The sequence below is a fragment of the Antedon mediterranea genome, chromosome 2, assembly GCF_964355755.1.
Source record: "Antedon mediterranea chromosome 2, ecAntMedi1.1, whole genome shotgun sequence".
NCBI lineage: Eukaryota > Metazoa > Echinodermata > Crinoidea > Comatulida > Antedonidae > Antedon > Antedon mediterranea.
The window spans coordinates 37,181,236-37,205,204 of record NC_092671.1 but is presented as its reverse complement, the minus strand read 5'-3'; the positions used below and the strand labels follow the sequence as shown (position 1 = coordinate 37,205,204).

Genomic DNA, 23,969 nt, shown 5'->3' with positions numbered 1-23,969 from the left:
ATATATGTACATTGCAGTGAACTTGGTACCTTACATTGTGCAATACACCTTTTAACAGACGTATTGTCACAAAATATCCTTCACATATTCAACTGATCGCAGAAGATATACACCTATATAGAAAATAACGTTAAAGGGGACCAAAGGTATATTTGGCTAACACACATCAGACGGGAACACAAGTTCGCCTGAATAATTTCAGTCAACATTTAAAAAGAAAGACGTCTGCGACATTTTCAATGCAAGTAATACTTTCTCTACAATTATTAGGTGTTGTAAAAATTAGGTTTTATACAATTTGTTGTATTAGGCCTACAGGGTACATCCATGCCTGTCTTTGTCATTTGATTGGTTGATGTTGTATCGCTATGTGCTACGCTATGTATTATTTTTACTGATTGAAGATTTAGTTTTTCGATTTTCAATTCAATTCAAAATAAGTGATTGTTGGTAATGCGTGATTGCGCTGTGTATGACTGTGCATGCTCGCAATTTACAATAAATTTGAATTTAAACTTAGTTTAGGTGTGTTATAAAACAAGATTGAAGTTTCAGCTTTTTCAATTTTCACTTCAAATCTAAATAAGTGATTGGTAATGTATAATTCCGCTGTATATGACTGCGCATGCTTGCCATTTATAAAGAATTTGAATTACGAACATTACTCATTCAACGAGTTAATTGTTTGTGTAAATTGAACGATTGGAAAAAATGATGACAAAATACTGTAATAAATCATGCACCCAGTAGGAAGAAATATCATTGTTCAAAGGACATAGTTTGAACCAAACATTCATTCATTCAATAGCCTTATTCTTGTTTTATGCAACATTGTGTTACCATACTTAATTTAGTTAACTTTTGTTGATTTAAATACAAATAAATAGTTAATAACAAATCCATGGACCAGGTTACGTGATAAATCTATTGGTCTATATAAGTTAATAATAAATCCATGCACTTGGTTACGTGATAAATCTATTGGTCTATACAAGTTAATAATAAATCCATGGACCTGGTTACGTGATAAATCTATTGGTCTAAGTTAATAATAAATCCATGGACCTGGTTACGTGATAAATCTATTGGTCTAAGTTAATAATAAATCCATGGACCTGGTTACGTGATAAATCTATTGGTCTATACAAGTTAATAATAAATCCATGGACCTGGTTACGTGATAAATCTATTGGTCTATATAAGTTAATAATAAATCCATGCACCTGGTTACATGATAAATCTATTGGTCTATATAAGTTAATAATAAATCCATGCACCTGGTTACATGATAAATCTATTGGTCTATACAAGTTAATAATAAATCCATGGACCTGGTTACGTGATAAATCTATTGGTCTAAGTTAATAATAAATCCATGCACCTGGTTACGTGATAAATCTATTGGTCTATACAAGTTAATAATAAATCCATGGACCTGGTTACATGATAAATCTATTGGTGCTTTTTTTGTCTCTAGTTGCTAAGCGTAACTGGCAAACACAAATACATAAAGCAAGTCTAATCAGAACACTGGATTTTCCCAATTTTAATTATAGTTACAAATTGCTCATGAATTCAAATTAAAGGGCCTATTTTTTCCAACTTAATTTGTGTAAACATCGACAAACCGTATTTAATAATTAAAACGGATTAAAACAATAACATTATAACCCATATTGTCTTTCGAGGACCAGGCACTCATTAACTTTTATTAATAACTTAGGATTAAAATCCGCATAAGAAATTATATAAAGTATAGGCCTATTCACACACAAGTTTGAGTCAACTTCTCAAAAGGGTCTTTCGTGTGTAAAAATATAACGTTAATATTAAATATATTGTTAACACTATCTTATGTAAACTGACTTTTGTTTACCTCTATTGCACAATTACGTAAAAGAGCAAACAAAGAAGTTTTTTTTTGTTATTAATTTACTACCCTGATTTTCTAAATACAAATGTTATATTATCAAGCACTAATAATCTACACACATTCAACTGATCGCAAGTACAGTTCACATTTCCAGTCTACTAGGCTAGATGAAAGAACGTTCAATAAAAATATTTGAAGGCCAGAGTGTACATTGTCTGATACACAATAGACAGCAGGAACAGGAACACAAGTACGGTACACATTTCCAGTCTACTAGAAAGAACGTTAAATAACAGTATTTGAAGGCCAGAAGGTATATTCCCTAATACACAACAGACAGCAGGAACAGGAACACAAGTAGAAGGTTCGTCTGAATATTTACAGTCTTTTGAAGATTACAACATTTTCAAAGTTAGTAATAACCTTTTCTATGATAAAAATAAGGTTCTATATACAATGTGTATTATAACACACATGGATAATATTTGTATCCAGCCATATTTCTCTCATTTTAACGATTGAAGGTAGGCCCTACTATTGTAGGCCACGCTTTTTAGCTTGGGTAAACATTTTTATAATTGTATTCGATACGATAGATTGGGTTATATTTGTAAATTCCGACTGTATATCTACTGCATGGTGTCGCCATTTCAATACATGAAATTGAAAACAAGTTGTTAGACAATGTGTGACGGTTATGAAGCAAATAACGAATGTTGTATTCGTGACAGAATTCATCATGGCCCCGCCTCAATTTTTAAAATCATTACAATTTATCCCATTCAACTCAATTTGTTGATCTTTGCATTAGAATATGATGGTTTTAGATTGTTTTCCCGTAAATAATAATTTACAGAGGTTACCGTACTTTATGTTGGTTGCTCTTCTTTTAATAGTAGACATTTTAGAAAGCATTTTCTTATTTTATTTCTTAGCCATCCATCCAAAGCCAACATTAGGGTTATGTTGATCATGATCATCCTCGCACTCTGTCCTTCCTTCTGGAATACATCTTATAGTTTACACTAACTGAAAAAAATACTGTATTATATTTTACAGATGTCTGCTAAAACAGTAAAGTTTTTTGACAAAAGAGATCTGGAATGTTCAATCTGTCTACAAAGATTCACAGATCCAAAGGCGCTTAACTGTCTTCACATTTACTGTCTTAACTGCCTGCAAGATTTGATGAGAAGACACGGCAAGATACGATGTCCAAAATGCCGTCAGACGTACGATCTTAAAGATGGTGCTTTGAAACATTTGAAGTGCAATGAAACAATCAGTTACCTAGTTGAATACGTTGAGAAGATTGAATCCGAAAAACCAGAAGCATGCTCAAGATGTGCGAATCAACCTCAGGACTATTGCTCTGAATGTGAAATGTATATGTGTAGGCAATGCATCCAACATCATAAGATGTTCCCTGCGCTGGCGAACCATCCACTATACACACTGGATACAGACATAGAAGAACAAAGTGAAGATTCACTAAACTGCAAAAATCACCCGGATAAAAAGCTGGAAGATTACTGTCGTACATGTAAACTTCCTGCATGTGAAGATTGCAAACATATTCTCAGTTGTTATAGAAATCAACACAAGGTGATACCAATGGAGACAGCTCTGAATGACATCAACAAAACTGTTACTGAAACTATGAAGACAGCTGAAGGCATTAAGAGACAACTAAAAGAGAAATTAGATGTTATTACTAAAGAGAGATCAGAGTTTGAATCTAATTTAAAGTTAAGCAGAACAGCGATTGAAATTCACGAGAGTAAAATTATCAGAAAGGTGAAGGAAGAAACGAAGATAATGATGGCAAATATTACACAGATTTATAAAGAACAAAGCAAAGTTATTGATCGTCAAGTTAAAAGTATTGAATCAAAGCTGACACAAGTAAACACGTTGATGGAATCAATCAAGAAAACAATGAATAAACCAACAGAAACAGAAAACCTTGCATCATACCAGACAACTATCACTGTAGTTGAGAATGACGCTGCAGCAGATGAATTGGATAAATCATTTGCTAAAACAAGAATTACACTAAAATTTATTCCATCTCCAAAACTGGTTGAGTTGATGAATCATGAAGGTGTTGGTAAACTTATCACTGTTGGTGGTATATACAAGGTTAATAAAGAAGATGAGAACATTTCAGTTACAAAAGGACAGCCATTTAGTGTGAGAATATCAATTCTAGCAGAGAGTGATGTTGGTCAATTAACAGCCACACTAAGCAACTCATCAGGTGAGAAATCAGCCACTGAAGTAGTACACAGAAAGGGAGAATACACAGTAACAGGTAGATGCAATTTGGAAGGGGATTGGCAAATGGATATCACTGATGGAGATTTGTTACATGTCATAGGTTCACCAGTGAGTATCAAGGTGGAACCTCTTGGACTTGTACATACCACAAACATCATATCAGAGTATAAAGAACATGATAAAGAAGATAAGGTGACAGACGTAGTATTGGATACTGATGGATGTATGTTGGTATCAAGTTACAGTAAAGATTTAATAAAGTTTGATCAATCAGGTGGTTTTGTTTCTAAGATACGAATACCACAAAATGTACAAGTCAATCAAACGCATCTAATAGGCAATGGTCACATGGTGTATAGTGATGATTTAGGTAAATGTGTTGTAATGTGTGATAATCAATATCATGAAATCCGAACCTTTGGTAAAGGAGTATTAAAATATCCAATGGGAGTAACAGTAAACCAAAAGACCAGGATGTTATATGTAGCAGATTATGAATGTCACTGTGTGTTTAAATTCAATATTGATGATGGTAGTCTACTGGGAAAGATAAGTTCTGAAGGTAGTGAAGCCGGTCAAATGAAAAAACCAGAAGATGTTGCTGTAACAAAGGATGGTCATTTGATTGTTGCTGAATTTGGAAATTGCAGAATACAAATGTTTGATGGTAATGATAAGCTGATTAAGATTCTTGTAGGCTACGGTACAGAAGATGGTAACGTCTGGTGTCCTCATGGCATAACCATAGATATGGGTGGGAATATGATAGTATCCAGTAATCATAAACTACAACTATTTGATCAAAATGGTAAATTCATTAAACGAATAGATAACAAAGATGATGGGTTGGATACTCCATGTGGGATGGCTGCAATCTCAGAAAGACCAAGGAGAGCTGTAGTGGCAAACCACAGATCAAACAATGTAAAAATATTTAATTATTAAAATAACTACAAAACATGAAAACATTTATGTTAAATGTTCGTAATCAGAACAGATCAGGAACAATCACATTATTAAAGCAAGTGTACACGAACTAAATTATTACCATTTATGTCTTAATTGTTTAAGTTGTGTATTTAAATGTTCTGTTGTTATCTTAATATTTGGAAATATTAATTTTTGTTTAATTATAAAATTAATTAAAAGTATGTTTTTACATTTAACTACGTAAGACACAATCACATGACCTTATTTTAATAAAGTGTATAAAAATTGGATGTTTAGTATTTAATATTTCTACTTTAAATTTTTTTTTTATTTTAGTGTACAAATTAATATCTTTTATTACGTACTGTGTATTCTAATGTGAGGGTGGAGGGGAGGGGTTTGGGAATACATTATAAAAGGTTATACAGATAACACGATACAGTAACTTTGTGATCTGTGGAATTTGTTGTTTAATTTACACAGGTTTCTTAATTATAGTACAACCCCTAATTTGAGACCCCCTAAACGGGATACCCCTATTAAGGAGACACTTTACCGCAAAACGACTGATTGGGTAATAATATGTTTACTATTTTAATACTGATTCAGAGGACACCTCTTTAAAAGAGAACGCTTGTTGGTTCTTTAAGGTTTCCCCAAGGGTTCTCTATAATAAGAACGCTTGTTGGTTCTTTAAGGTGTCCCCAAGGGTTCTCTATAATAAGAACGCTTGTTAGTTCTTTAAGGTGTCCCCAAGGGTTCTCTATAATAAGAAGTTACATAATAATATTAATATTGACACTAGTATAATTGCCTTATATACATGTTACCCAATAATAAGATAATAATTATTTTACTTATTATTATAAAATCTTGACCGAAGAAGACATAGTGGTGACTGTGAATCGCACTGGTAACAGAAATAAAAACTTGTATAGGCCTCATAATAATATTATTATATTACTGTAAATAAAATTAACAATACTGTATTTAAGTATAATAAAGGCTATTTTAAAAAATAGTAAAAGGGATTTGTATTATTATATGGATTATAGCAATTGTTAGAAGTAAAGAGCTATTTCATGTACAATGCAACTTTTAGATTATTGACTTAGTAACTATAAGATGATGAAAACATAATATAATGTTGTTGTTACCTTTTTAAATGTCAGGTTTAATGGCCTGCAAGATTCAGTATTCTACTGTCCACCTTATCTTTATTAATGTTAGCACTTTCATCGTACAATGATTAAACAATATGAATATGCCAACAAAATGTTTTTCAAAGTCTTACCAACAATTTATTGAACAAACTAATATCTTGCTAATCTTCAACAAAATCTTTTCGTGAATGTTTTCACATATATAAAACAATTTTCTGCTTTTCATTCAAAGTTTTTTTAATTTTCAAAAAAAGGACACAAAACAAAACAAAAATTAAAATGGAAATTCGTTTTGCTTGGCATATAAATTAAGACAATAAAATAACAAAGAAAAATACATCAAATTGCAAAAGACAATTTTAAAATACTATTTAGGCCTACGTTAAAATATTGTTAAAAACAATTAAAATGCAGATTACAAAAACGTCATAGGCTCTGTAATATACTGTTAAAACGATTAAAATTCAAAATAAAAATAAATTAATGAACGTGCCTTTTTTTTATTTATCTAATTGTTTTTTTTTCTTCTTGCCCAATATACTGGAAGATGAGGGCGTGTATCAATGTTTATCTCTGTTGCGCATGTGTGTCAACATAATACGAGCGATATGTATACAGTACTCAACTCGAGCGATGTCAACATAACACGAGCGATGTGTAAACTCAACTCGAACGATGTCAACATAACACGAGCGATGTGTAAACTCAACTCGAGCGATGTCAACATAACACGAGCGATGTGTAAACTCAACTCGAGCGTTGTCAACATAACACGAGATATGTAAACTCAACTCGAACTAATTGGTACTTAACAGGGGAATCCCTTAACATCAGGAAATAACTGATCGGAAGTAGACTGTTCACATTTCCAGTCTACTAGGCTGGAAGAGTCTAAATGTCATCCGTCAGGGCACCTATTTATTTTACGCATGCGCACTTAATTCCTTGGATAGATGGACCGCAATTCATAGATCGTATTTTACCATTTGCACAATTATTCGATTACTGTATTAGTATTACAGTGTAAGTGCAACGCGATGGTGAAAGTTGTTCTCGTTTTACCTTTGTAATGTTCATGCAATTCCACTACAAAACCATGAATCATACTTTTAGCGTACTGTTGCAAAATTTTAATCTTCGGATAATCATAATTTGCTTATATTTTATTGCGTCACGGCACCTAGTTAGCTCAGTCCTGAGTTAGCTACATGTACTGAGTTAGCATACGTTGTTCGGATATCGATATGAACGAAGGTCTGAATTCACTATGAATCTGGTAGTGCCCTGACGGATGATAAGTATTAATTGTCATCCGTCAGGGCACCTATATAGTTAACATACACGTTGTTTTCCGTTAACATACACGTTGTTAATTCACTCTGTGTAACTGGTAGTGCCCTGACGAATGATAAGTATTAATTGTCATCCGTCAGGGCACCTATGATAGTTATAACATACACGTTGCTAATTCACTGTGAAACTGGTAGTGCCCTGACGGATGAAAAGTATTAATTGTCATCCGTCAGGGCACCTATAATAGTTATAACATACACGTTGCTAATTCACTGTGAAACTGGTAGTGCCCTGACAGATGAAAAGTATTAATTGTCATCCGTCAGGGCACCTAAATAGTTAACATACACGTTGTTAATTCACTGTGTAACGTAGTGCCCTGACGGATGATAAGTATTAATTGTCATCCGTCAGGGCACCTAAATAGTTAACATACACGTTGTTAATTCACTAAGAATCTGGTAGTGCCCTGACGGATGATAAGTATTAATTGTCATCCGTCAAGGCACCTAAATAGTTAACATACACGTTATTAATTCACTCTGTGTAACTGGTAGTGCCCTGACGGATGATAAGTATTAATTGTCACCCGTCAGGGCACCTATATAGTTAACATACACGTTGTTAATTCACTGTGTAACGTAGTGCCCTGACGGATGATAAGTATTAATTGTCATCCGTCAGGGCACCTAAATAGTTAACATACACGTTGTTAATTCGCTGTGTAACGTAGTGCCCTGACGGATGATAAGTATTAATTGTCATCCGTCAGGGCACCTATAAAGTTAACATATCATGTTGTTAATTCACTGTGTAGGGCTAACTGGTAGTGTCCTGACGGATGATAAGGATTAATTGTCATCCGTCAGGGCACCTATATAGTTAACATACACGTTATTAATTCACTCTGTGTAACTGGTAGTGCACCTATAAAGTTAACATATCATGTTGTTAATTCACTGTGTAGGTCTAACTGGTAGTGCCCTGACGGATGATAAAGATTAATTGTCATCCGTCAGGGCACCTATATAGTTAACATACACGTTATTAATTCACTCTGTGTAACTGGTAGTGCCCTGACGGATGATAGGTATTAATTGTCATCCGTCAGGGCACCTATATAGTTAACATACACGTTGTTAATTCACTGTGTAACGTAGTGCCCTGACGGCGGATGATAAGTATTAATTGTCATCCGTCAGGCAGGGCACCTATAAAGTTAACATATCATGTTGTTAATTCACTGTGTAGGCCTAACTGGTAGTGCCCTGACGGATGATAAGTATTAATTGTCATCCGTCAGGGCACCTATAAAGTTAACATATCATGTTGTTAATTCACTGTGTAGGCCTAACTGGTAGTGCCCTGACGGATGATAAGTATTAATTGTCATCCGTCAGGGCACCTATATAGTTAACATATCACGTTGTTAATTCACTGTGTAACTGGTAGTGCCCTGAGACGGATGATAAGGATTAATTGTCATCCGTCAGAGCACCTATATAGTTAACATACACGTTATTAATTCACTGTGTGTAACTGGTAGTGCACCTATAAAGTTAACATACACGTTGTTAATTCACTCTGTGTAACTGGTAGTGCCCTGACGGATGATAAGTATTAATTGTCATCCGTCAGGGCACCTATTTAGTTAACATACACGTTATTAATTCACTGTGTGTAACTGGTAGTGCCCTGACGGATGATAAGTATTAATTGTCATCCGTCAGGGCACCTATATAGTTAACATAAACGTTGTTAATTCACTCTGTGTAACGTAGTGCCCTGACGGATGATAGGTATTAATTGGCATCCGTCAGGGCACCTAAATAGTTAACATACACGTTGTTAATTCACTGTGTAACGTAGTGCCCTGACGGATGATAAGTATTAATTGTCATCCGTCAGGGCACCTAAATAGTTAACATACACGTTGTTAATTCACTAAGAATCTGGTAGTGCCCTGACGGATGATAAGTATTAATTTTCATCCGTCAGGGCAACTATATAGTTAACATACACGTTGTTAATTCACTGTGTAACTTATTTTCATTGGATTAAATAAAACATTTATTGAACATTTATTACAAATCTCTCGTTTGTAAACCTTGACATATTTTGTTTAATTTGTATTTGTCTTTTGTTGTTTAACACAGTAGGCCTACTTTTTAGTACCCTTGTTTGTAAAACATTTTTAATAAACAACTAACTTAGACCCGTAAATATTTATTACTACGTTTACTGACCACATGTAACTATATCATCTATAATGCATCGGGTATTTTCGAACTATAACTCCCTAAAATCTTATTCGTTTTTGTTTAAAAGCGTATATAAAACACAAAAATAATTATTTATTGGATTGAAAAAAAAAAATTACTGTACGATACTATTACAAATCGTTTGTAATGACATGTTCAGAAATATTTAAGAACTTGCCTCTAGACACTTCCTTTTAAAAACACTTGGCATATTTTTTTCCAATAAAAAAAATGTATTCGTCTTTGTTGTTCAACACAGTAAGTCTTTCTTTCAGTACTCTTTTTTGTAAAACATTTTGAATAAACAACTACTGTATAACTATATAACTCACCAAAATCGTATTCGTTTTGTTTAAAAGTGTATATAAAGTACAAAAATAATTATTTTAATGGATTGAAGAAAAAAAACATTTACTGTACGATACTATTACAAATCTGCCGTTTGTAATGACATTTGAAATATTCAAGAACATGGTTAAATATTCAATTTCAAAAACACATTAGGCCTACATTTTAGTACCCTTTTTTGTAAAACATTTTAATAAGCAACTTAACCCCGTCAATTTTGATAACTAGAAATGTTTACATTTGCTGATCACATAACTATCATCTATTAATGCATTGTTTATTTTGTTTAAAAGCGTAAGCCTAAAGGTAACCTTATTTACATACTGTATTAATCTGGTATTACAAATCTTTTTCTTTCATCTCTCAGGCAAACCCTTTCCAACATGTTTTTTTTAAATTTTCATTTTGTTCAGGTAAAAAACTCTGAATTAAGTAAACAGATTTATATTAATTGTCAGTGCACAAATGTAATTACACATTTTCACTGCACATGACACATACATAATCATCCTTTACGGATGTTACCTTGCAGCAATCAAAATGCATCCATCGTTGGCAACTATCGCACTGCACCCATTTTACGTTGCTGCCTGAAGGTCTAGTACAAAATGGCAAGTCGCACATTTCATGTTTGTTTGCTGTTGAATTCTGCATGAGCCGTTCTTTTATGTAAATCCTGTAGGCAGGACAATGGTGCTGTCGCAGAACCCTTGGCCGTACAGATGCCATGATTGCTTCGGCATTCTACAATTACAACGGTATAAATCGATCACTCTATGTATTGCATTTTTATTGATGTTAATTATATCTAAATTAGGAACAATTGTACTGTATATATTGTATTAACTTTACCATAAGTACGAAAATACCGCAACTGCTGCCATCCGTTTGCATACCCGAATTATACTTTATTGGTGTGTACGTCTGATGCTCAAACCCTGTCAACTTTGACCTTGCTCTTAGGAATCTTCTGTGATAATATAATGATAAAAAAAATCATACTGTATAAGGTTTCGAAATATATATATATATATATATATATATATATATATATATATATATATATATATATATATATAGAGAGAGAGAGAGAGATGGGTGGGGGAGGGGAGAGGCGGAAAGAGTGACTAGTGCTGTGTTAAAGTGTCGCTATCCAAGCGAATTTGAACAATACTGCGAAAGCCCCAGTGGTCTAATGATTAAGAAATCTACATATCAAGCAGAAGGTTCCTGGTCTGAATCCCGATTGGAAAGACTTCTTCTCATTCTAACAGAATCTCACAGATTTACTCATCTTTATCGTTTATTATACCTTATAGGCCTATGTATATAAAAACATATTTCTGATTTGTGGTAAATCATAATCTTAAATCTATGATCAATACGAAGGCATGAGAATTTGATATAAGTATTTACCCCCAGTGCTCAATGAAAGTATTTTCTGTGTTATGATTCTTGACAGAGTTAATGATTCCAATGGTTTTCTTTTTATTGTTGGCTACTAACAAAAACCAATGTCTATTGTAACAAATTGGAAGCATTACCCACTCGTAGGATTCCAAACCATCCTTAAAATAACAAAAATAATTGTAAAATATATAACATGTAAAGTTGATAATGATCGACAGTACTGCTAATAGTTAAACACTAACGTTATCTTTTCATACAACCAATCTTCATATTGTTTCCTTCCCCATTTCAAGGCTAGGAAGCAAGGCAGGACAAAGAGCTGGTCACAATATTCGTTCTTTAGCAAGTTAAGATAGGCATGGATAACCTGCAATTAAATAAAAATGTTTAATTATAAGGATCGAAACTTGGTAAACTCAAATGTTGGTAAATTTATTTATTGTTACATTAAATTATTACTTATTGCATATTTAGTTAGATTTTTTAATATCAAATTTCAACACAGTGGGCCTCTCAATGGTGGCCACTTGGTGACAATCCTACCTGGTCATTCAACCACTTGCCTGGACGTAATGTTCCCATATCTTTATAAGTGAGTGAAGTTGTTCCAACTTTTAGTTTACCTCTAAGGGATTTTTCACATTTTCTTGTGAGTTGAAGATGCGATGGTTTCAAACTTATAGTTTCGTTTACTTCTTCAATTGAGAGCCCTTCGGTTTGAATTATTGAGATGAGGGCAACAACCACCTGCATTATTGTTGTTGCATCTCCTACCTCACCTGGCAACAATTCTGAGGCACGTGAACATAATTGTAGGTATCTTGCCTCGTACACCTCTTCGTCTGATCGGAGAGCCTCTAGCACCAATCCATGTGCTGGGGTTGTCACTTCGGCCCCATATTTTATTTTGTGGGGAACATATTTATGTGTTTTAGCGATTTCTACCAAATCTTTAATAACAGAATCATCTGAAAATGTTAATAAATGAATAGTAAGTAATTAAATAATGACGGTATATACCATTTTACATTCAATTAAAATCAATCACACCATTAGAATTGATGCTTTCCTTTGGGATAATGGGCACACAACGACTACACACTAGTGGGATTATAAAGACAGGTTATTAAAAAGGCTGAGAATTATGCTCATGAGTTGGGTGGCTGTTTCTCATCATCAAAACATAAATAAATGAGTTTATAGAAGTATATATACTGTATATATATATATATATATATATATATAGTATACCAGGCGGTTAGTTTACCTAAAATGCATATGGATTTAGAATATGTATTGTTACTACTTTTTTTTTTTATTTAAGCTCTAAGGTTACCAATGAACATACTTGGCATTGTAAGAGGAATTGCACAAGCCTTGTACTGAGAGATGCCTTTTCTTCTCTTTGAGGAGCTCTTTTCAATGCCTTGTTTAAATGTTTAAATGGAAAAAAAATTGATCATTCATTTATTTCATCGAATAGCACAGAGCATAAAATGAGGACCAATCTAGAAGTAAACTTGTCTCAGTTGAATTGGCCTTTTAACATGGTTACAAAAAATAATAAGAACAAGTGAGAATATGAAGCAACAGTACTATATAATACAATAAAGGGTTTAATATTTAAATAAAAGATATTTCTATAACTCTTTCCTAAATTGAACAAAATGTTTGATTTGTTTTATAATAATAGGAAGTTTGTTCCTTTGAGTAAGGCCTTGGCTGTTTACAAACAAACGTTTTTTCGTTATTCTAGAGTTTGTGATGTGTTACTTATATTAGTTATGTTTCAGTATATATGTAAATACTCCATGGTAGTCTTAATAACTTACCAATTTTTTTTGCCTTACTAGGTTCTTCAGGAATTCTTATTGCCTCATCTTTGCAGTGTACCTGAACATTGGGTTTCCGTCGTTTTCTTAATGGAAGGTCTTTAAGCCTTTTCTTTTCCATTGGTGGGCCTACATTGTTACTGTAACGCCCTGAAATATCAATAAAAATTAATTATGAGCTTGTTCAACTTGTTCAAAAACTTACTCGATGTTCATGGTAATGCTTGATGACAATACGACTTACACTTAGATAACTTTCTCTTTGTAGCTTGACATACGGAATTGGTTCTTTTCTTCCCGAGGTCTGTGAATAAAAATATATAATCTAAAAGTTTGCACAGCGTAAGTACATGTATACAACTAACATAATGACAATAACATTTTATTACCCGTTCTTAAACCACTGCTAATACCAAATGGTAGTTTTTCTGCTTCGGCCACGGTTGGGTTTATTTGGGTGACAGGGATACCACTTTCCTTTGGCAGCTGAGTCCAAATGTTCACATAGATTTCTTCTAATTTCTGCTTTGTTTCTGAAAGAATATCCACTGGCAGTGGAAGGTATGTCATACTGCGGATCTTTCCAATTACTCCACGGATGCTCTCTGGTAGTGTTGTATTTTTTTCAGATGTTTTATTGGAAAATTCACTCTTTGTGCATATTGGTTCACAATCTTCCTCAATTACGGAAATGTCCTCCAAAATGTCATCATCGAGTCCTGAAACCACATCCTCATCAAGGGTGAATATCGGGTGATTCCTGTAATGAGCAGGAAGGCTTTTCCAGGAATAGTCAGGGTGGTGGACAACAACTGCCAACATATGCTTACATGGCCAGTGCGTATGAGTGAAATCATAACATCCACATGATGGCAAGTGGTTATGATTTCCAAGATCTAGTGTGTAGGTTGACAACGACGATGAAAGGCTTGGCACTACAAATGAACCTGGTGCTGTCTCCTTTAGAAAAGGGCTAATTTCTGTCTGGTCGGTCAGCCGCTTTCTACAGTGGTCTAAAAATGGCCTTGGTCGATTATGAAGAAATTTTGGAAGACGTTCGTTGTACTTTCGATATGCAGACGAGGCAGTGATATTGCTTCTGACATATCTGATGGGTAAAAAAGTTACATAACTAAATAAAGCAAAAAATAAGTGGCAATTAATATTAACTTCTTACAACTGTATTTCATATGACCAGCTGGTCCAGTCACACTAACAAATTAACAAGGCATAACGGTCATTTCAAAGAATGATATACCTTCGCTGCATTTCCGGCAAATAATGTTTGATAACTGTCTTCAGCATACCAGTTAACGTACGGTCAGTATAAGTTCGTAGGTAATCGTATTTTAATGTACGATTTTGCCTTTCAACACCGTTGTTCGTGTTTACTTTCAAATTAAATCTGTTGACTCGATAACACCAAACCCACTTCTATTAGAAGAAATGAAAATATAAACCGAAAATGTAAATATTGTACAAATGTAATCGACTAGACATAATGTAAATGGGAAAAATACACTGCGGTTTAATTGTATACAATACTTTTCAAAAAGACCATAATACACACACACACACACACAAAACTGGAATAATTTTTGTAATGTTTTTGATATTACCGCGTTAATTTGAATCTTAACTCAATAAATTGTTTGCAGATTGTATGGTTAAATATAAATAAAGTTGATTACCTACCTCCGAGTGTTTTAACCATACATTAGTGATCCAATTCCTAAATGCCATATTCGACTTCCAATAGGTGCTAGACTGAAGCACTTGTACAGAAGCATTATAATGCTTCACAGTCTCAGCTTTGGCGATGTTTCGCAATAAAGTGAGGACATCATCGCTGGAATGGTTAAGCTTATGCTTACCTGCTTTTAACCAGCGGATCCACGCCTGTTCTCTATGGAAGTCGCAGAGAAAAATTCTGCAACCTGAAAAAACAAGGCAAAGTATGTATTTATATCCAACCGTCTAACATTACCATCGTTATCGTCTACACCATGCCAACATCCTGATTTTAATTTATAAATGAAATCTCAGTTCTTGAAATTATGAAATGTAGGCTTAATTCCTACCTTGGAATGATTGTTCGATGGCCTTAATTTCCGCCTCACAGTTATCCACCATGAAAAAAGGAGGATTCCATCCAGGATTCCAGTCTTTGAATTTACTCAAAGCCCTTGCGATTGTTTCATGGTCTTCGTGTATAGTGGCAAAAACGCCGACAACACAATAGTCCACATTTGTTTTTACACACAAAAAGAAAATCGGCACAGCGTATCGGGTTGTTCGATATGTTGCGTCCAGTAGGCATACTTCCCCTCCGTAACGTTTCAGAAGTTGCCTCTGAAACTTTGATTGGAAAATGAATAGGAAATCAGAATAGGCTGTGGTTGATGGCTCAAAATGGAAGTTGTCATCAGGACAATCCGTACGCCACTCCGATATGCTAGAAATCAGGTTTTCCTGATCGAATTTATTCTTTATCATTTTTTGCCGTTTGCTGTAGACTAAGTTTGTGATGTCTCTCCGACTTGGAAAAAATCTCCTGTTTGTCCAAGATGGACAGTTTTGGCCGTAAAACAACTCCTTCTTCACGTATGCCTCTAGTAGTAATCTTATTAAATTTGAAGATAGGAAACCCTCAGAAACATATTCTTCTGATTTTGCCACTATTCGAGGGTCAATTGAAAGCGACATTTCCTCAGCCTGAAAATGTATAAAGAGAAAGAAATGTATATGAAAATAAAAGGGAGACGAACTCACGTAAAAAAATATACACCAAGAGTTTGTATGGTAAAAGTTCTCAAATACAGTTCGGACAAATGTGGTAATCAAAAGATTAAACTTGATATAATTGTTGAACTTACTATTCCATGCGAATGATTCTTGTGTTCGGAAATATCTGGCAATAATACATAAATCTTTCGCTGAAACTTCAAGTCCGTGCCTTCTTTATGTAGATTTAATTTGATTTTCTTTGCTGCTCTGTCTCTTTTCCATTTTGGTAAACTAGACTACATATTTTAAAGTGAGATACTGTTAGCAATTATACGCATTTTTTATAATGTTGCACCTCCATCATCCTATCGCTATACATAGACGAAGTACAATGCAAAAATAACACTAAATAATATATTTCAATTCGGAACCAGAATAATTATTACAAATCTGATAAATCAATATTTATTTTTCAATTTTAGGCTTAAAATTAATCCCTTTTCTATGCATGAGCTATGGTTTCTCACCTGAAAGTCTGTGAAGACAATTATTTCTCTTGCAACAACAGAAGCCGGACATGCAAGTTTTTTTTACGGTTGCAAACGAATTCGTCGTTTACCGTATTCATGGTCCTTACACTGAAGTTAAAATGTAGATCATACATTTACACAAACACAGTAGTACAACTATAAATTATTATATGATGTTAGTGAATTGATAATGGTTATAATCATAATAATGATTAATACTAATGAATGATAATAATGATTTCTAAAGTGATGATGACAATTATATTTTTGTTTAACCTTATCAGGGTGACCATAAACAACATTATGTTTGATATCCGCTCCCTATCGCATCATATTATTTAAAACTACTCTTTATAAACATTTGGTTGAATGATCTGTAACATGGTTTGTTCAATATTTTTAAATTTGCATATTGTATAATATATTTTATATATTAATGTATAATAAGTTGTATTTGTATTAAACCAGGGTTTAGGGAAAGTAATTTTTTGTTAGGACAATATTAATTTTGGTGTCGATATTTAAAAAAATATATATAAAAATGGATGTAAACTCCACTCCCTAAACCCTAAATGTTATTTAGTTTATAAACACGACGAATTACAAAATAGTACTCATCAATTCGGGAGTTTCTCGCTGTTCGATTATCATCATTTTCATTATCATTATTATAATTATCACCATCATTATCAATATCATCGCCATCATTCTATTATCATCACCATCATTATCATTATCATTATTATCATCATTAACATCATCATTATTATCATCATTAACATCATCATTTTCATCATCAAAAAGTCCTTAATTAATTATAATGTTGAGCACTTCGTGTCTTACTACTTCTGCTTCATCCTTTTTCCTTTGTGGTCCGTGGTGGCATATATACCGCTCAGTATTTAAAACTATATATGGATGAACTATGATATCGGATTTCCAGAGGAGTTTGTGTGGTTTGTCTTTTATTTCTGTAAAAGAAATCGATACGAATAAAAAATATCATTTATATTATAAGCCTACCCTTCAAAACAGGTTCAAAACACAATATAGTTCTTGCTATCGGTTGCTTAAGCATACGACGATGACTTATCTTTAACACGAATACAATGTATGGGTATGGCATATTGATAAAAGGAGTTGGCTCTAATTTATATTTTCTCATTTATTTATTGGTGGTTGGATTGAGAATTTACTATAATAGATGGTTTGTGTTTAGAATGAATTTATTGACCGGGCTGTAACCAGGTTCAATGGCTGGGTGGATCTTGGTTAGTGGATCCATACTTTAGGCCGGAATTTTTTCCCCTCTAGATGGCCGTAAATCACATTTCCGGCTATGCTCTTGTGCTTCTGGACTATATTATTTAGTGTATTTTTTTCATTATTTATAGAGGGTCGTATGCAATCTTTTAAGAATGTGACACCGGACAATATTGAATATCTAAATGTGGCAGGCTAGGCGCTTGACCTTTGACAATATCGCCTAAAATTTATAAATTTGCATTCTCTGATGTAAAAAATGAATACATATTTACAAATATTGGTAATCTATCCACCGCAATGTGACCCGATTTTGCTATAGTAGCAGAATCGGCTGGCAATGTATAAAAATGGTGGAATCATGGGTGTGTTGGGGCTTTGGGCTAGATGTAAAATTAAAATAAAAACAGAAATGTGGTCAGGCACGTGTTGAAAATGCGTATTTCCTTAGAAAATCACTTTTATAATACGGGACCGTCCCGCACGATGCGAGACGGTGTTCAACCCCTATACCCCTCCTTTCAACCTCCCCTCTACACGCCACAAAATTAAGCGTAATATATTAATAAGCTTAAAGCATAATAAACAATTAAAAATATTACCAGTCTCTCCAAAACATGAAAACGTTTTACTTTTAACAAAGCTTGTGTTAGTTTCAATTTCGAATGAAGACTTTAGCTCCTCAAGTTCAGAACAAGTACTTATAAGCACGTGTAATTTATCTCCCGGTTTCCATTGACAAGTTGTAGGCCTAGGCAGTAAGGATGGGACCTCCTCATCATGTTCTTCAGATGCTAACCCCACCGTCTGTCTATTAGGACTTGATGTTTCCGACATTGATCTGCTGGTACGTAGTCACCAAAATATGAAACTTGATAATATTAAAAGCGATGATCAATCTTTAACCATTCGCTTAATTCTCCCGCATCATCATCGCGTCAATTTAGGAGTGTTTGTTGTAATAAAAAGTTTTGGAGGGAAAAACAATCCGCATATATCACTGTTTCACTTCACTTTTACATGTATTTATACACTTGGGCTCGAATCTACATAAAATAAGGTCGCAAACTACAGTAACTTAAAAGTATATGATAACCTATTACATACTTATATATATATATATATATATATATATATATATATATATATATATATATATATATATATATATATATATATATATATTGATTTTTATTACTGTTTGAATTATATATTTTTTATTATTTATTGATGTTATATGACTACATAATTATACTGTAGAATAAAAGCATCACAAAAACCAACTAGATATAGTTAATTTTATTTTAACGTTGGCTATAATCACGCGTGGTTTTATTTAAGTTTCAGCTTCTTAAATAGTCAAAGCAATGAACAAATGTGAGATTAATGCAGGATTAGTTTTTATTCAGAAAATCTTTATTCAAGCAATCATACAATCATACCATATTTAACAATCTGTTAAAATTTGCTCTCATTGTACAGTACAATAAATGTTTCCAATAGCCTACTCGTCATTCACCCATAGATGATAAGTGAAAGTTTATACTGGAACTGTCCCCAGACCACGAAGCAATCCATCATTGCTTTGCTCACTCCTTAACATAGATAACATTCTTCTATGTGAATCACTCTTCCATTTATTCCTACTGTGTAGATGTGTACTTTGTATAGTTTATTCCCAGTTTATTACAATAAAGTTATTATAGTTCTAAAACATTTGTATCTGCGTCAAATACTTTTATCGATATGGCTCACAATTATCCTACAACCTTAACACAATCATTTAACTCCTTAAATAATGTATAAACATTACAATTAATAACAGTAATACAGTAGTATCAAATATGACCATGTGTGCTCTAGCAACGTGTATGTTAACTATTTAGGTGCCCTGACGGATGACAATTAGGCCTAATACTTAATATCATCCGTCAGGGCACTCAGTTACACACAGTGAATTAGCAACGTGTATGTTAACTATTTAGGTGCCCTGACGGATGACAATTAATACTTTTCATCCGTCAGGGCACTACCAGTTTCACAGTAAATTAGCAACGTGTATGTTAACTATATAGGTGCCCTGACGGATGACAATTAATACTTATCCTATCCGTCAGGGCACTACCAGTTTCACAGTGAATTAGCAACGTGTATGTTAACTATTTAGGTGCCCTGACGGATGACAATTAGGCCTAATACTTATATCATCCGTCAGGGCACTACCAGTTACACACAGTGAATTAGCAACGTGTATGTTAACTATTTAGGTGCCCTGACGGATGACAATTAATACTTATCATCCGTCAGGGCACTACCAGATTCATAGTGAATTAACAACGTGTATGTTAACTATTTAGGTGCCCTGACGGATAACAATTAATACTTATCATCCGTCAGGGCACTACGTTACACAGTGAATTAACAACGTGTATGTTAACTATTTAGGTGCCCTGACGGATGACAATTAATACTTATCACTACCAGTTACACAGAGTGAATTAACAACGTGTATGTTAACTATATAGGTGCCCTGACGGATGACAATTAATACTTATCATCCGTCAGGGCACTACGTTACACAGTGAATTAACAACGTGTATGTTAACTATTTAGGTGCCCTGACGGATGACAATTAATACTTATCATCCGTCAGGGCACTACCAGTTACACAGAGTGAATTAATAACGTGTATGTTAACTATTTAGGTGCCCTGACGGATGACAATTAATACTTATCATCCGTCAGGGCACTACCAGATTCATAGTGAATTAACAACGTGTATGTTAACTATTTAGGTGCCCTGACGGATGACAATTAATACTTATCATCCGTCAGGGCACTACGTTACACAGTGAATTAACAACGTGTGCTAACTATTTAGGTGCCCTGACGGATGACAATTAATACTTTTCATCTGTCAGGGCACTACCAGTTTCACAGTGAATTAGCAACGTGTATGTTATAACTATTATAGGTGCCCTGACGGATGACAATTAATACTTTTCATCCGTCAGGGCACTACCAGTTTCACAGTGAATTAGCAACGTGTATGTTAACTATATAGGTGCCCTGACGGATGACAATTAATACTTATCCTATCCGTCAGGGCACTACCAGTTTCACAGTGAATTAGCAACATGATATGTTAACTATATAGGTGCCCTGACGGATGACAATTAATACTTATCATCCGTCAGGGCACTACCAGATTCATAGTGAATTAACAACGTGTATGTTAACTATTTAGGTGCCCTGACGGATGACAATTAATACTTATCATCCGTCAGGGCACTACCAGTTTCACAGTGAATTAACAACATGATATGTTAACTATATAGGTGCCCTGACGGATGACAATTAATACTTATCATCCGTCAGGGCACTACCAGATTCATAGTGAATAACAACGTGTATGTTAACTATTTAGGTGCCCTGACGGATGACAATTAATACTTATCATCCGTCAGGCACTACCAGATTCATAGTGAATTAACAACGTGTATGTTAACTATATAGGTGCCCTGGCGGATGACAATTAATACTTATCATCCGTCAGGGCACTACCAGTTTCACAGTGAATTAACAACGTGTATGTTAACTATTTAGGTGCCCTGACGGATGACAATTAATACTTATCATCCGTCAGGGCACTACCAGTTACACAGAGTGAATTAACAACGTGTATGTTAACTATATAGGTGCCCTGAGGGATGACAATTAATACTTATCATCCGTCAGGGCACTACCAGTTACACACAGTGAATTAATAACGTGTATGTTAACTATATAGGTGCCCTGACGGATGACAATTAATACTTATCATCCGTCAGGGCACTACCAGTTACACAGAGTGAATTAATAACGTGTATGTTAACTATTTAGGTGCCCTGACGGATGACAATTAATACTTATCATCCGTCAGGGCACTACCAGATTCATAGTGAATTAACAACGTGTATGTTAACTATTTAGGTGCCCTGACGGATGACAATTAATACTTATCATCCGTCAGGGCACTACGTTACACAGTGAATTAACAACGTGTATGTTAACTATTTAGGTGCCCTGACGGATGACAATTAATACTTTTCATCTGTCAGGGCACTACCAGTTTCACAGTGAATTAGCAACGTGTATGTTATAACTATTAGGCCTATAGGTGCCCTGACGGATGACAATTAATACTTTTCATCCGTCAGACCGGGCACTACCAGTTTCACAGTGAATTAGCAACGTGTATGTTATAACTATTATATAGGTGCCCTGACGATTGACAATTAATACTTATCATTCGTCAGGGCACTACCAGTTACACAGAGTGAATTAACAACGTGTATGTTAACGGAAAACAACGTGTATGTTAACTATATAGGTGCCCTCACGGATGACAATTAATACTTATCATCCGTCAGGGCACTACCAGATTCATAGTGAATTCAGACCTTCGTTCATATCGAACCGAACAACGTATGGTAACTCAGTGCATGTAGCTAACTCAGCACTGAGCTAACTAGGTGCCGTGACGCAATAAAATTACTAAATATAAGCAAATTATGATTATTCGAAGATTAAAATTTTGCAACAGTACGCTAAAATTATGATTCATGGTTTTGTAGTGGAATTGCATGAAAATTACAAAGGTAAAACGAGAACAACTTTCACCATCGCGTTGCACTTACACTGTAATAATCGAATAATTGTGCAAATGGTAAAATACGATCTATGAATTGCGGTCCATCTATCCAAGGAATTAAGTGCGCATGCGTAAAATAAATAGGTGCCCTGACGGATGACATTTAGACTCTTGTTCGTCTGAATATTTACAGTCTTTTGAAGTTTACAACATTTTCACAGTAAGTAATAACTTTTTCTATAATAAAAATAAGGTTCTATATACAATGTGTATTATAACACACATGGATAATATCTTTTGTATCCAGCCATGTATTATTTTCAGGAAATTTAAAGTAATAAATTATAGTTTATACACGGCACAAGTACTTTCTTTTAACTAAGGATGTGGTATATAAATGTGGGTAGATTTCAGAGTAATAGAAGTGTTAGGATGAATATGGGGCGCTAGTTCCGTTTCGCACCTGTCGTTTATTTCGACTCAAAATTGGTTAAGTAACTTTATCGTGAGTACCACACCTTAGAATTAGGCCTCAAAAATACTTTTACGAAGGAGATCACACAAAAAGTAAAAAATAAATCCTTTAAATTGATGAATTTACAGACGTGTTTCTCGCACATCGGTTCGTGAATTTCGCATGTTCAATGTTGTTGTTTCTATGGAGCGCCAAAAGAGCAATCATAATAGAGGGCTAAAAACTCAGTAAATTGCGTATATTTAATGCATTATTGGTGAAAATTACGTTCAATTTTATCATATTTTGTCAATGCAAAAAAAATAATACTGTACATGGTTTTTGCAGGAACTTTTAGGAATGAAAATCGACAAATTCATCATCATATTACATGTACTAGGCCTAGTCTTTACTCGTGGGCCTAGGGTTGGTTGCTTTTTGAAAACAGCAAATTATTAGTAGTAAAATGTTACAGCATTTTTATTGACAAAATATATTAAAATTAAACGTGTATTTCAATAATAAATGCATTAAAAGAAGACGCATTCCACTGAGGTTTTAACCATCTATTGTTGTTGCTCTTTTGGCGCTCCATAGAAACGAAAATATTGAACTTCGCTATGCTAAATTCGCGAACGGTATGCGAGAAACATGTCTGTAAAATCATCAATTTAAGGATTTATTTGTTACTTTTTATGTGATTCTTCTTCATAAAAGTACTTATGAGGCCAATTTTAAGGTGTGGTATTCACAATAAGTTGCTTAACAATTTGGAGTCAAAAGGAAGTCGAAATAAAAACAGGTGCGAAACGGAACTAGCGCCGAATATGGTATATTGTTTTTACAGGTAATTAAAACGGAATGTTAGTCAAGGGAGACACTTTATCAAAGTTCCAACCACAGTAATTGACAATGTATTTCTATAGACCAACGGGTATATCTAATAGTGGAACCACAAAAATGTAGGATAGG

General features: G+C 34.1%; 1 protein-coding gene and 1 long non-coding RNA gene across 2 annotated transcripts in view; one reads left to right on the top strand and one right to left on the bottom strand.

The window, feature by feature from the left end:
• Window positions 1-23,175, bottom strand: part of LOC140040968 (uncharacterized) — a 69,604-nt gene extending 46,429 nt beyond the window's left edge. The window contains exon 1 of the long non-coding RNA XR_011842792.1: window positions 23,062-23,175. This is a non-coding gene — a long non-coding RNA (uncharacterized lncRNA). The remainder of the gene's footprint in view (window positions 1-23,061) is intronic.
• Window positions 1,889-5,446, top strand: LOC140039889 (tripartite motif-containing protein 2-like). The gene is made up of 2 exons (XM_072085477.1): window positions 1,889-2,284; window positions 2,933-5,446. Exon 2 carries the CDS (start codon window positions 2,933-2,935, stop codon window positions 5,096-5,098), a length of 2,166 nt encoding a protein of 721 aa, XP_071941578.1. The 5' UTR covers window positions 1,889-2,284; the 3' UTR covers window positions 5,099-5,446.
• Window positions 23,176-23,969: the final 794 nt, after the last annotated feature.

Coding starts and splice junctions, on each gene's coding strand:
- LOC140039889 (XM_072085477.1), top strand. CDS start 2,933: ATGTCTGCTAAAACAGTAAAGTTTTTTGACAAAAGAGATCTGGAATGT.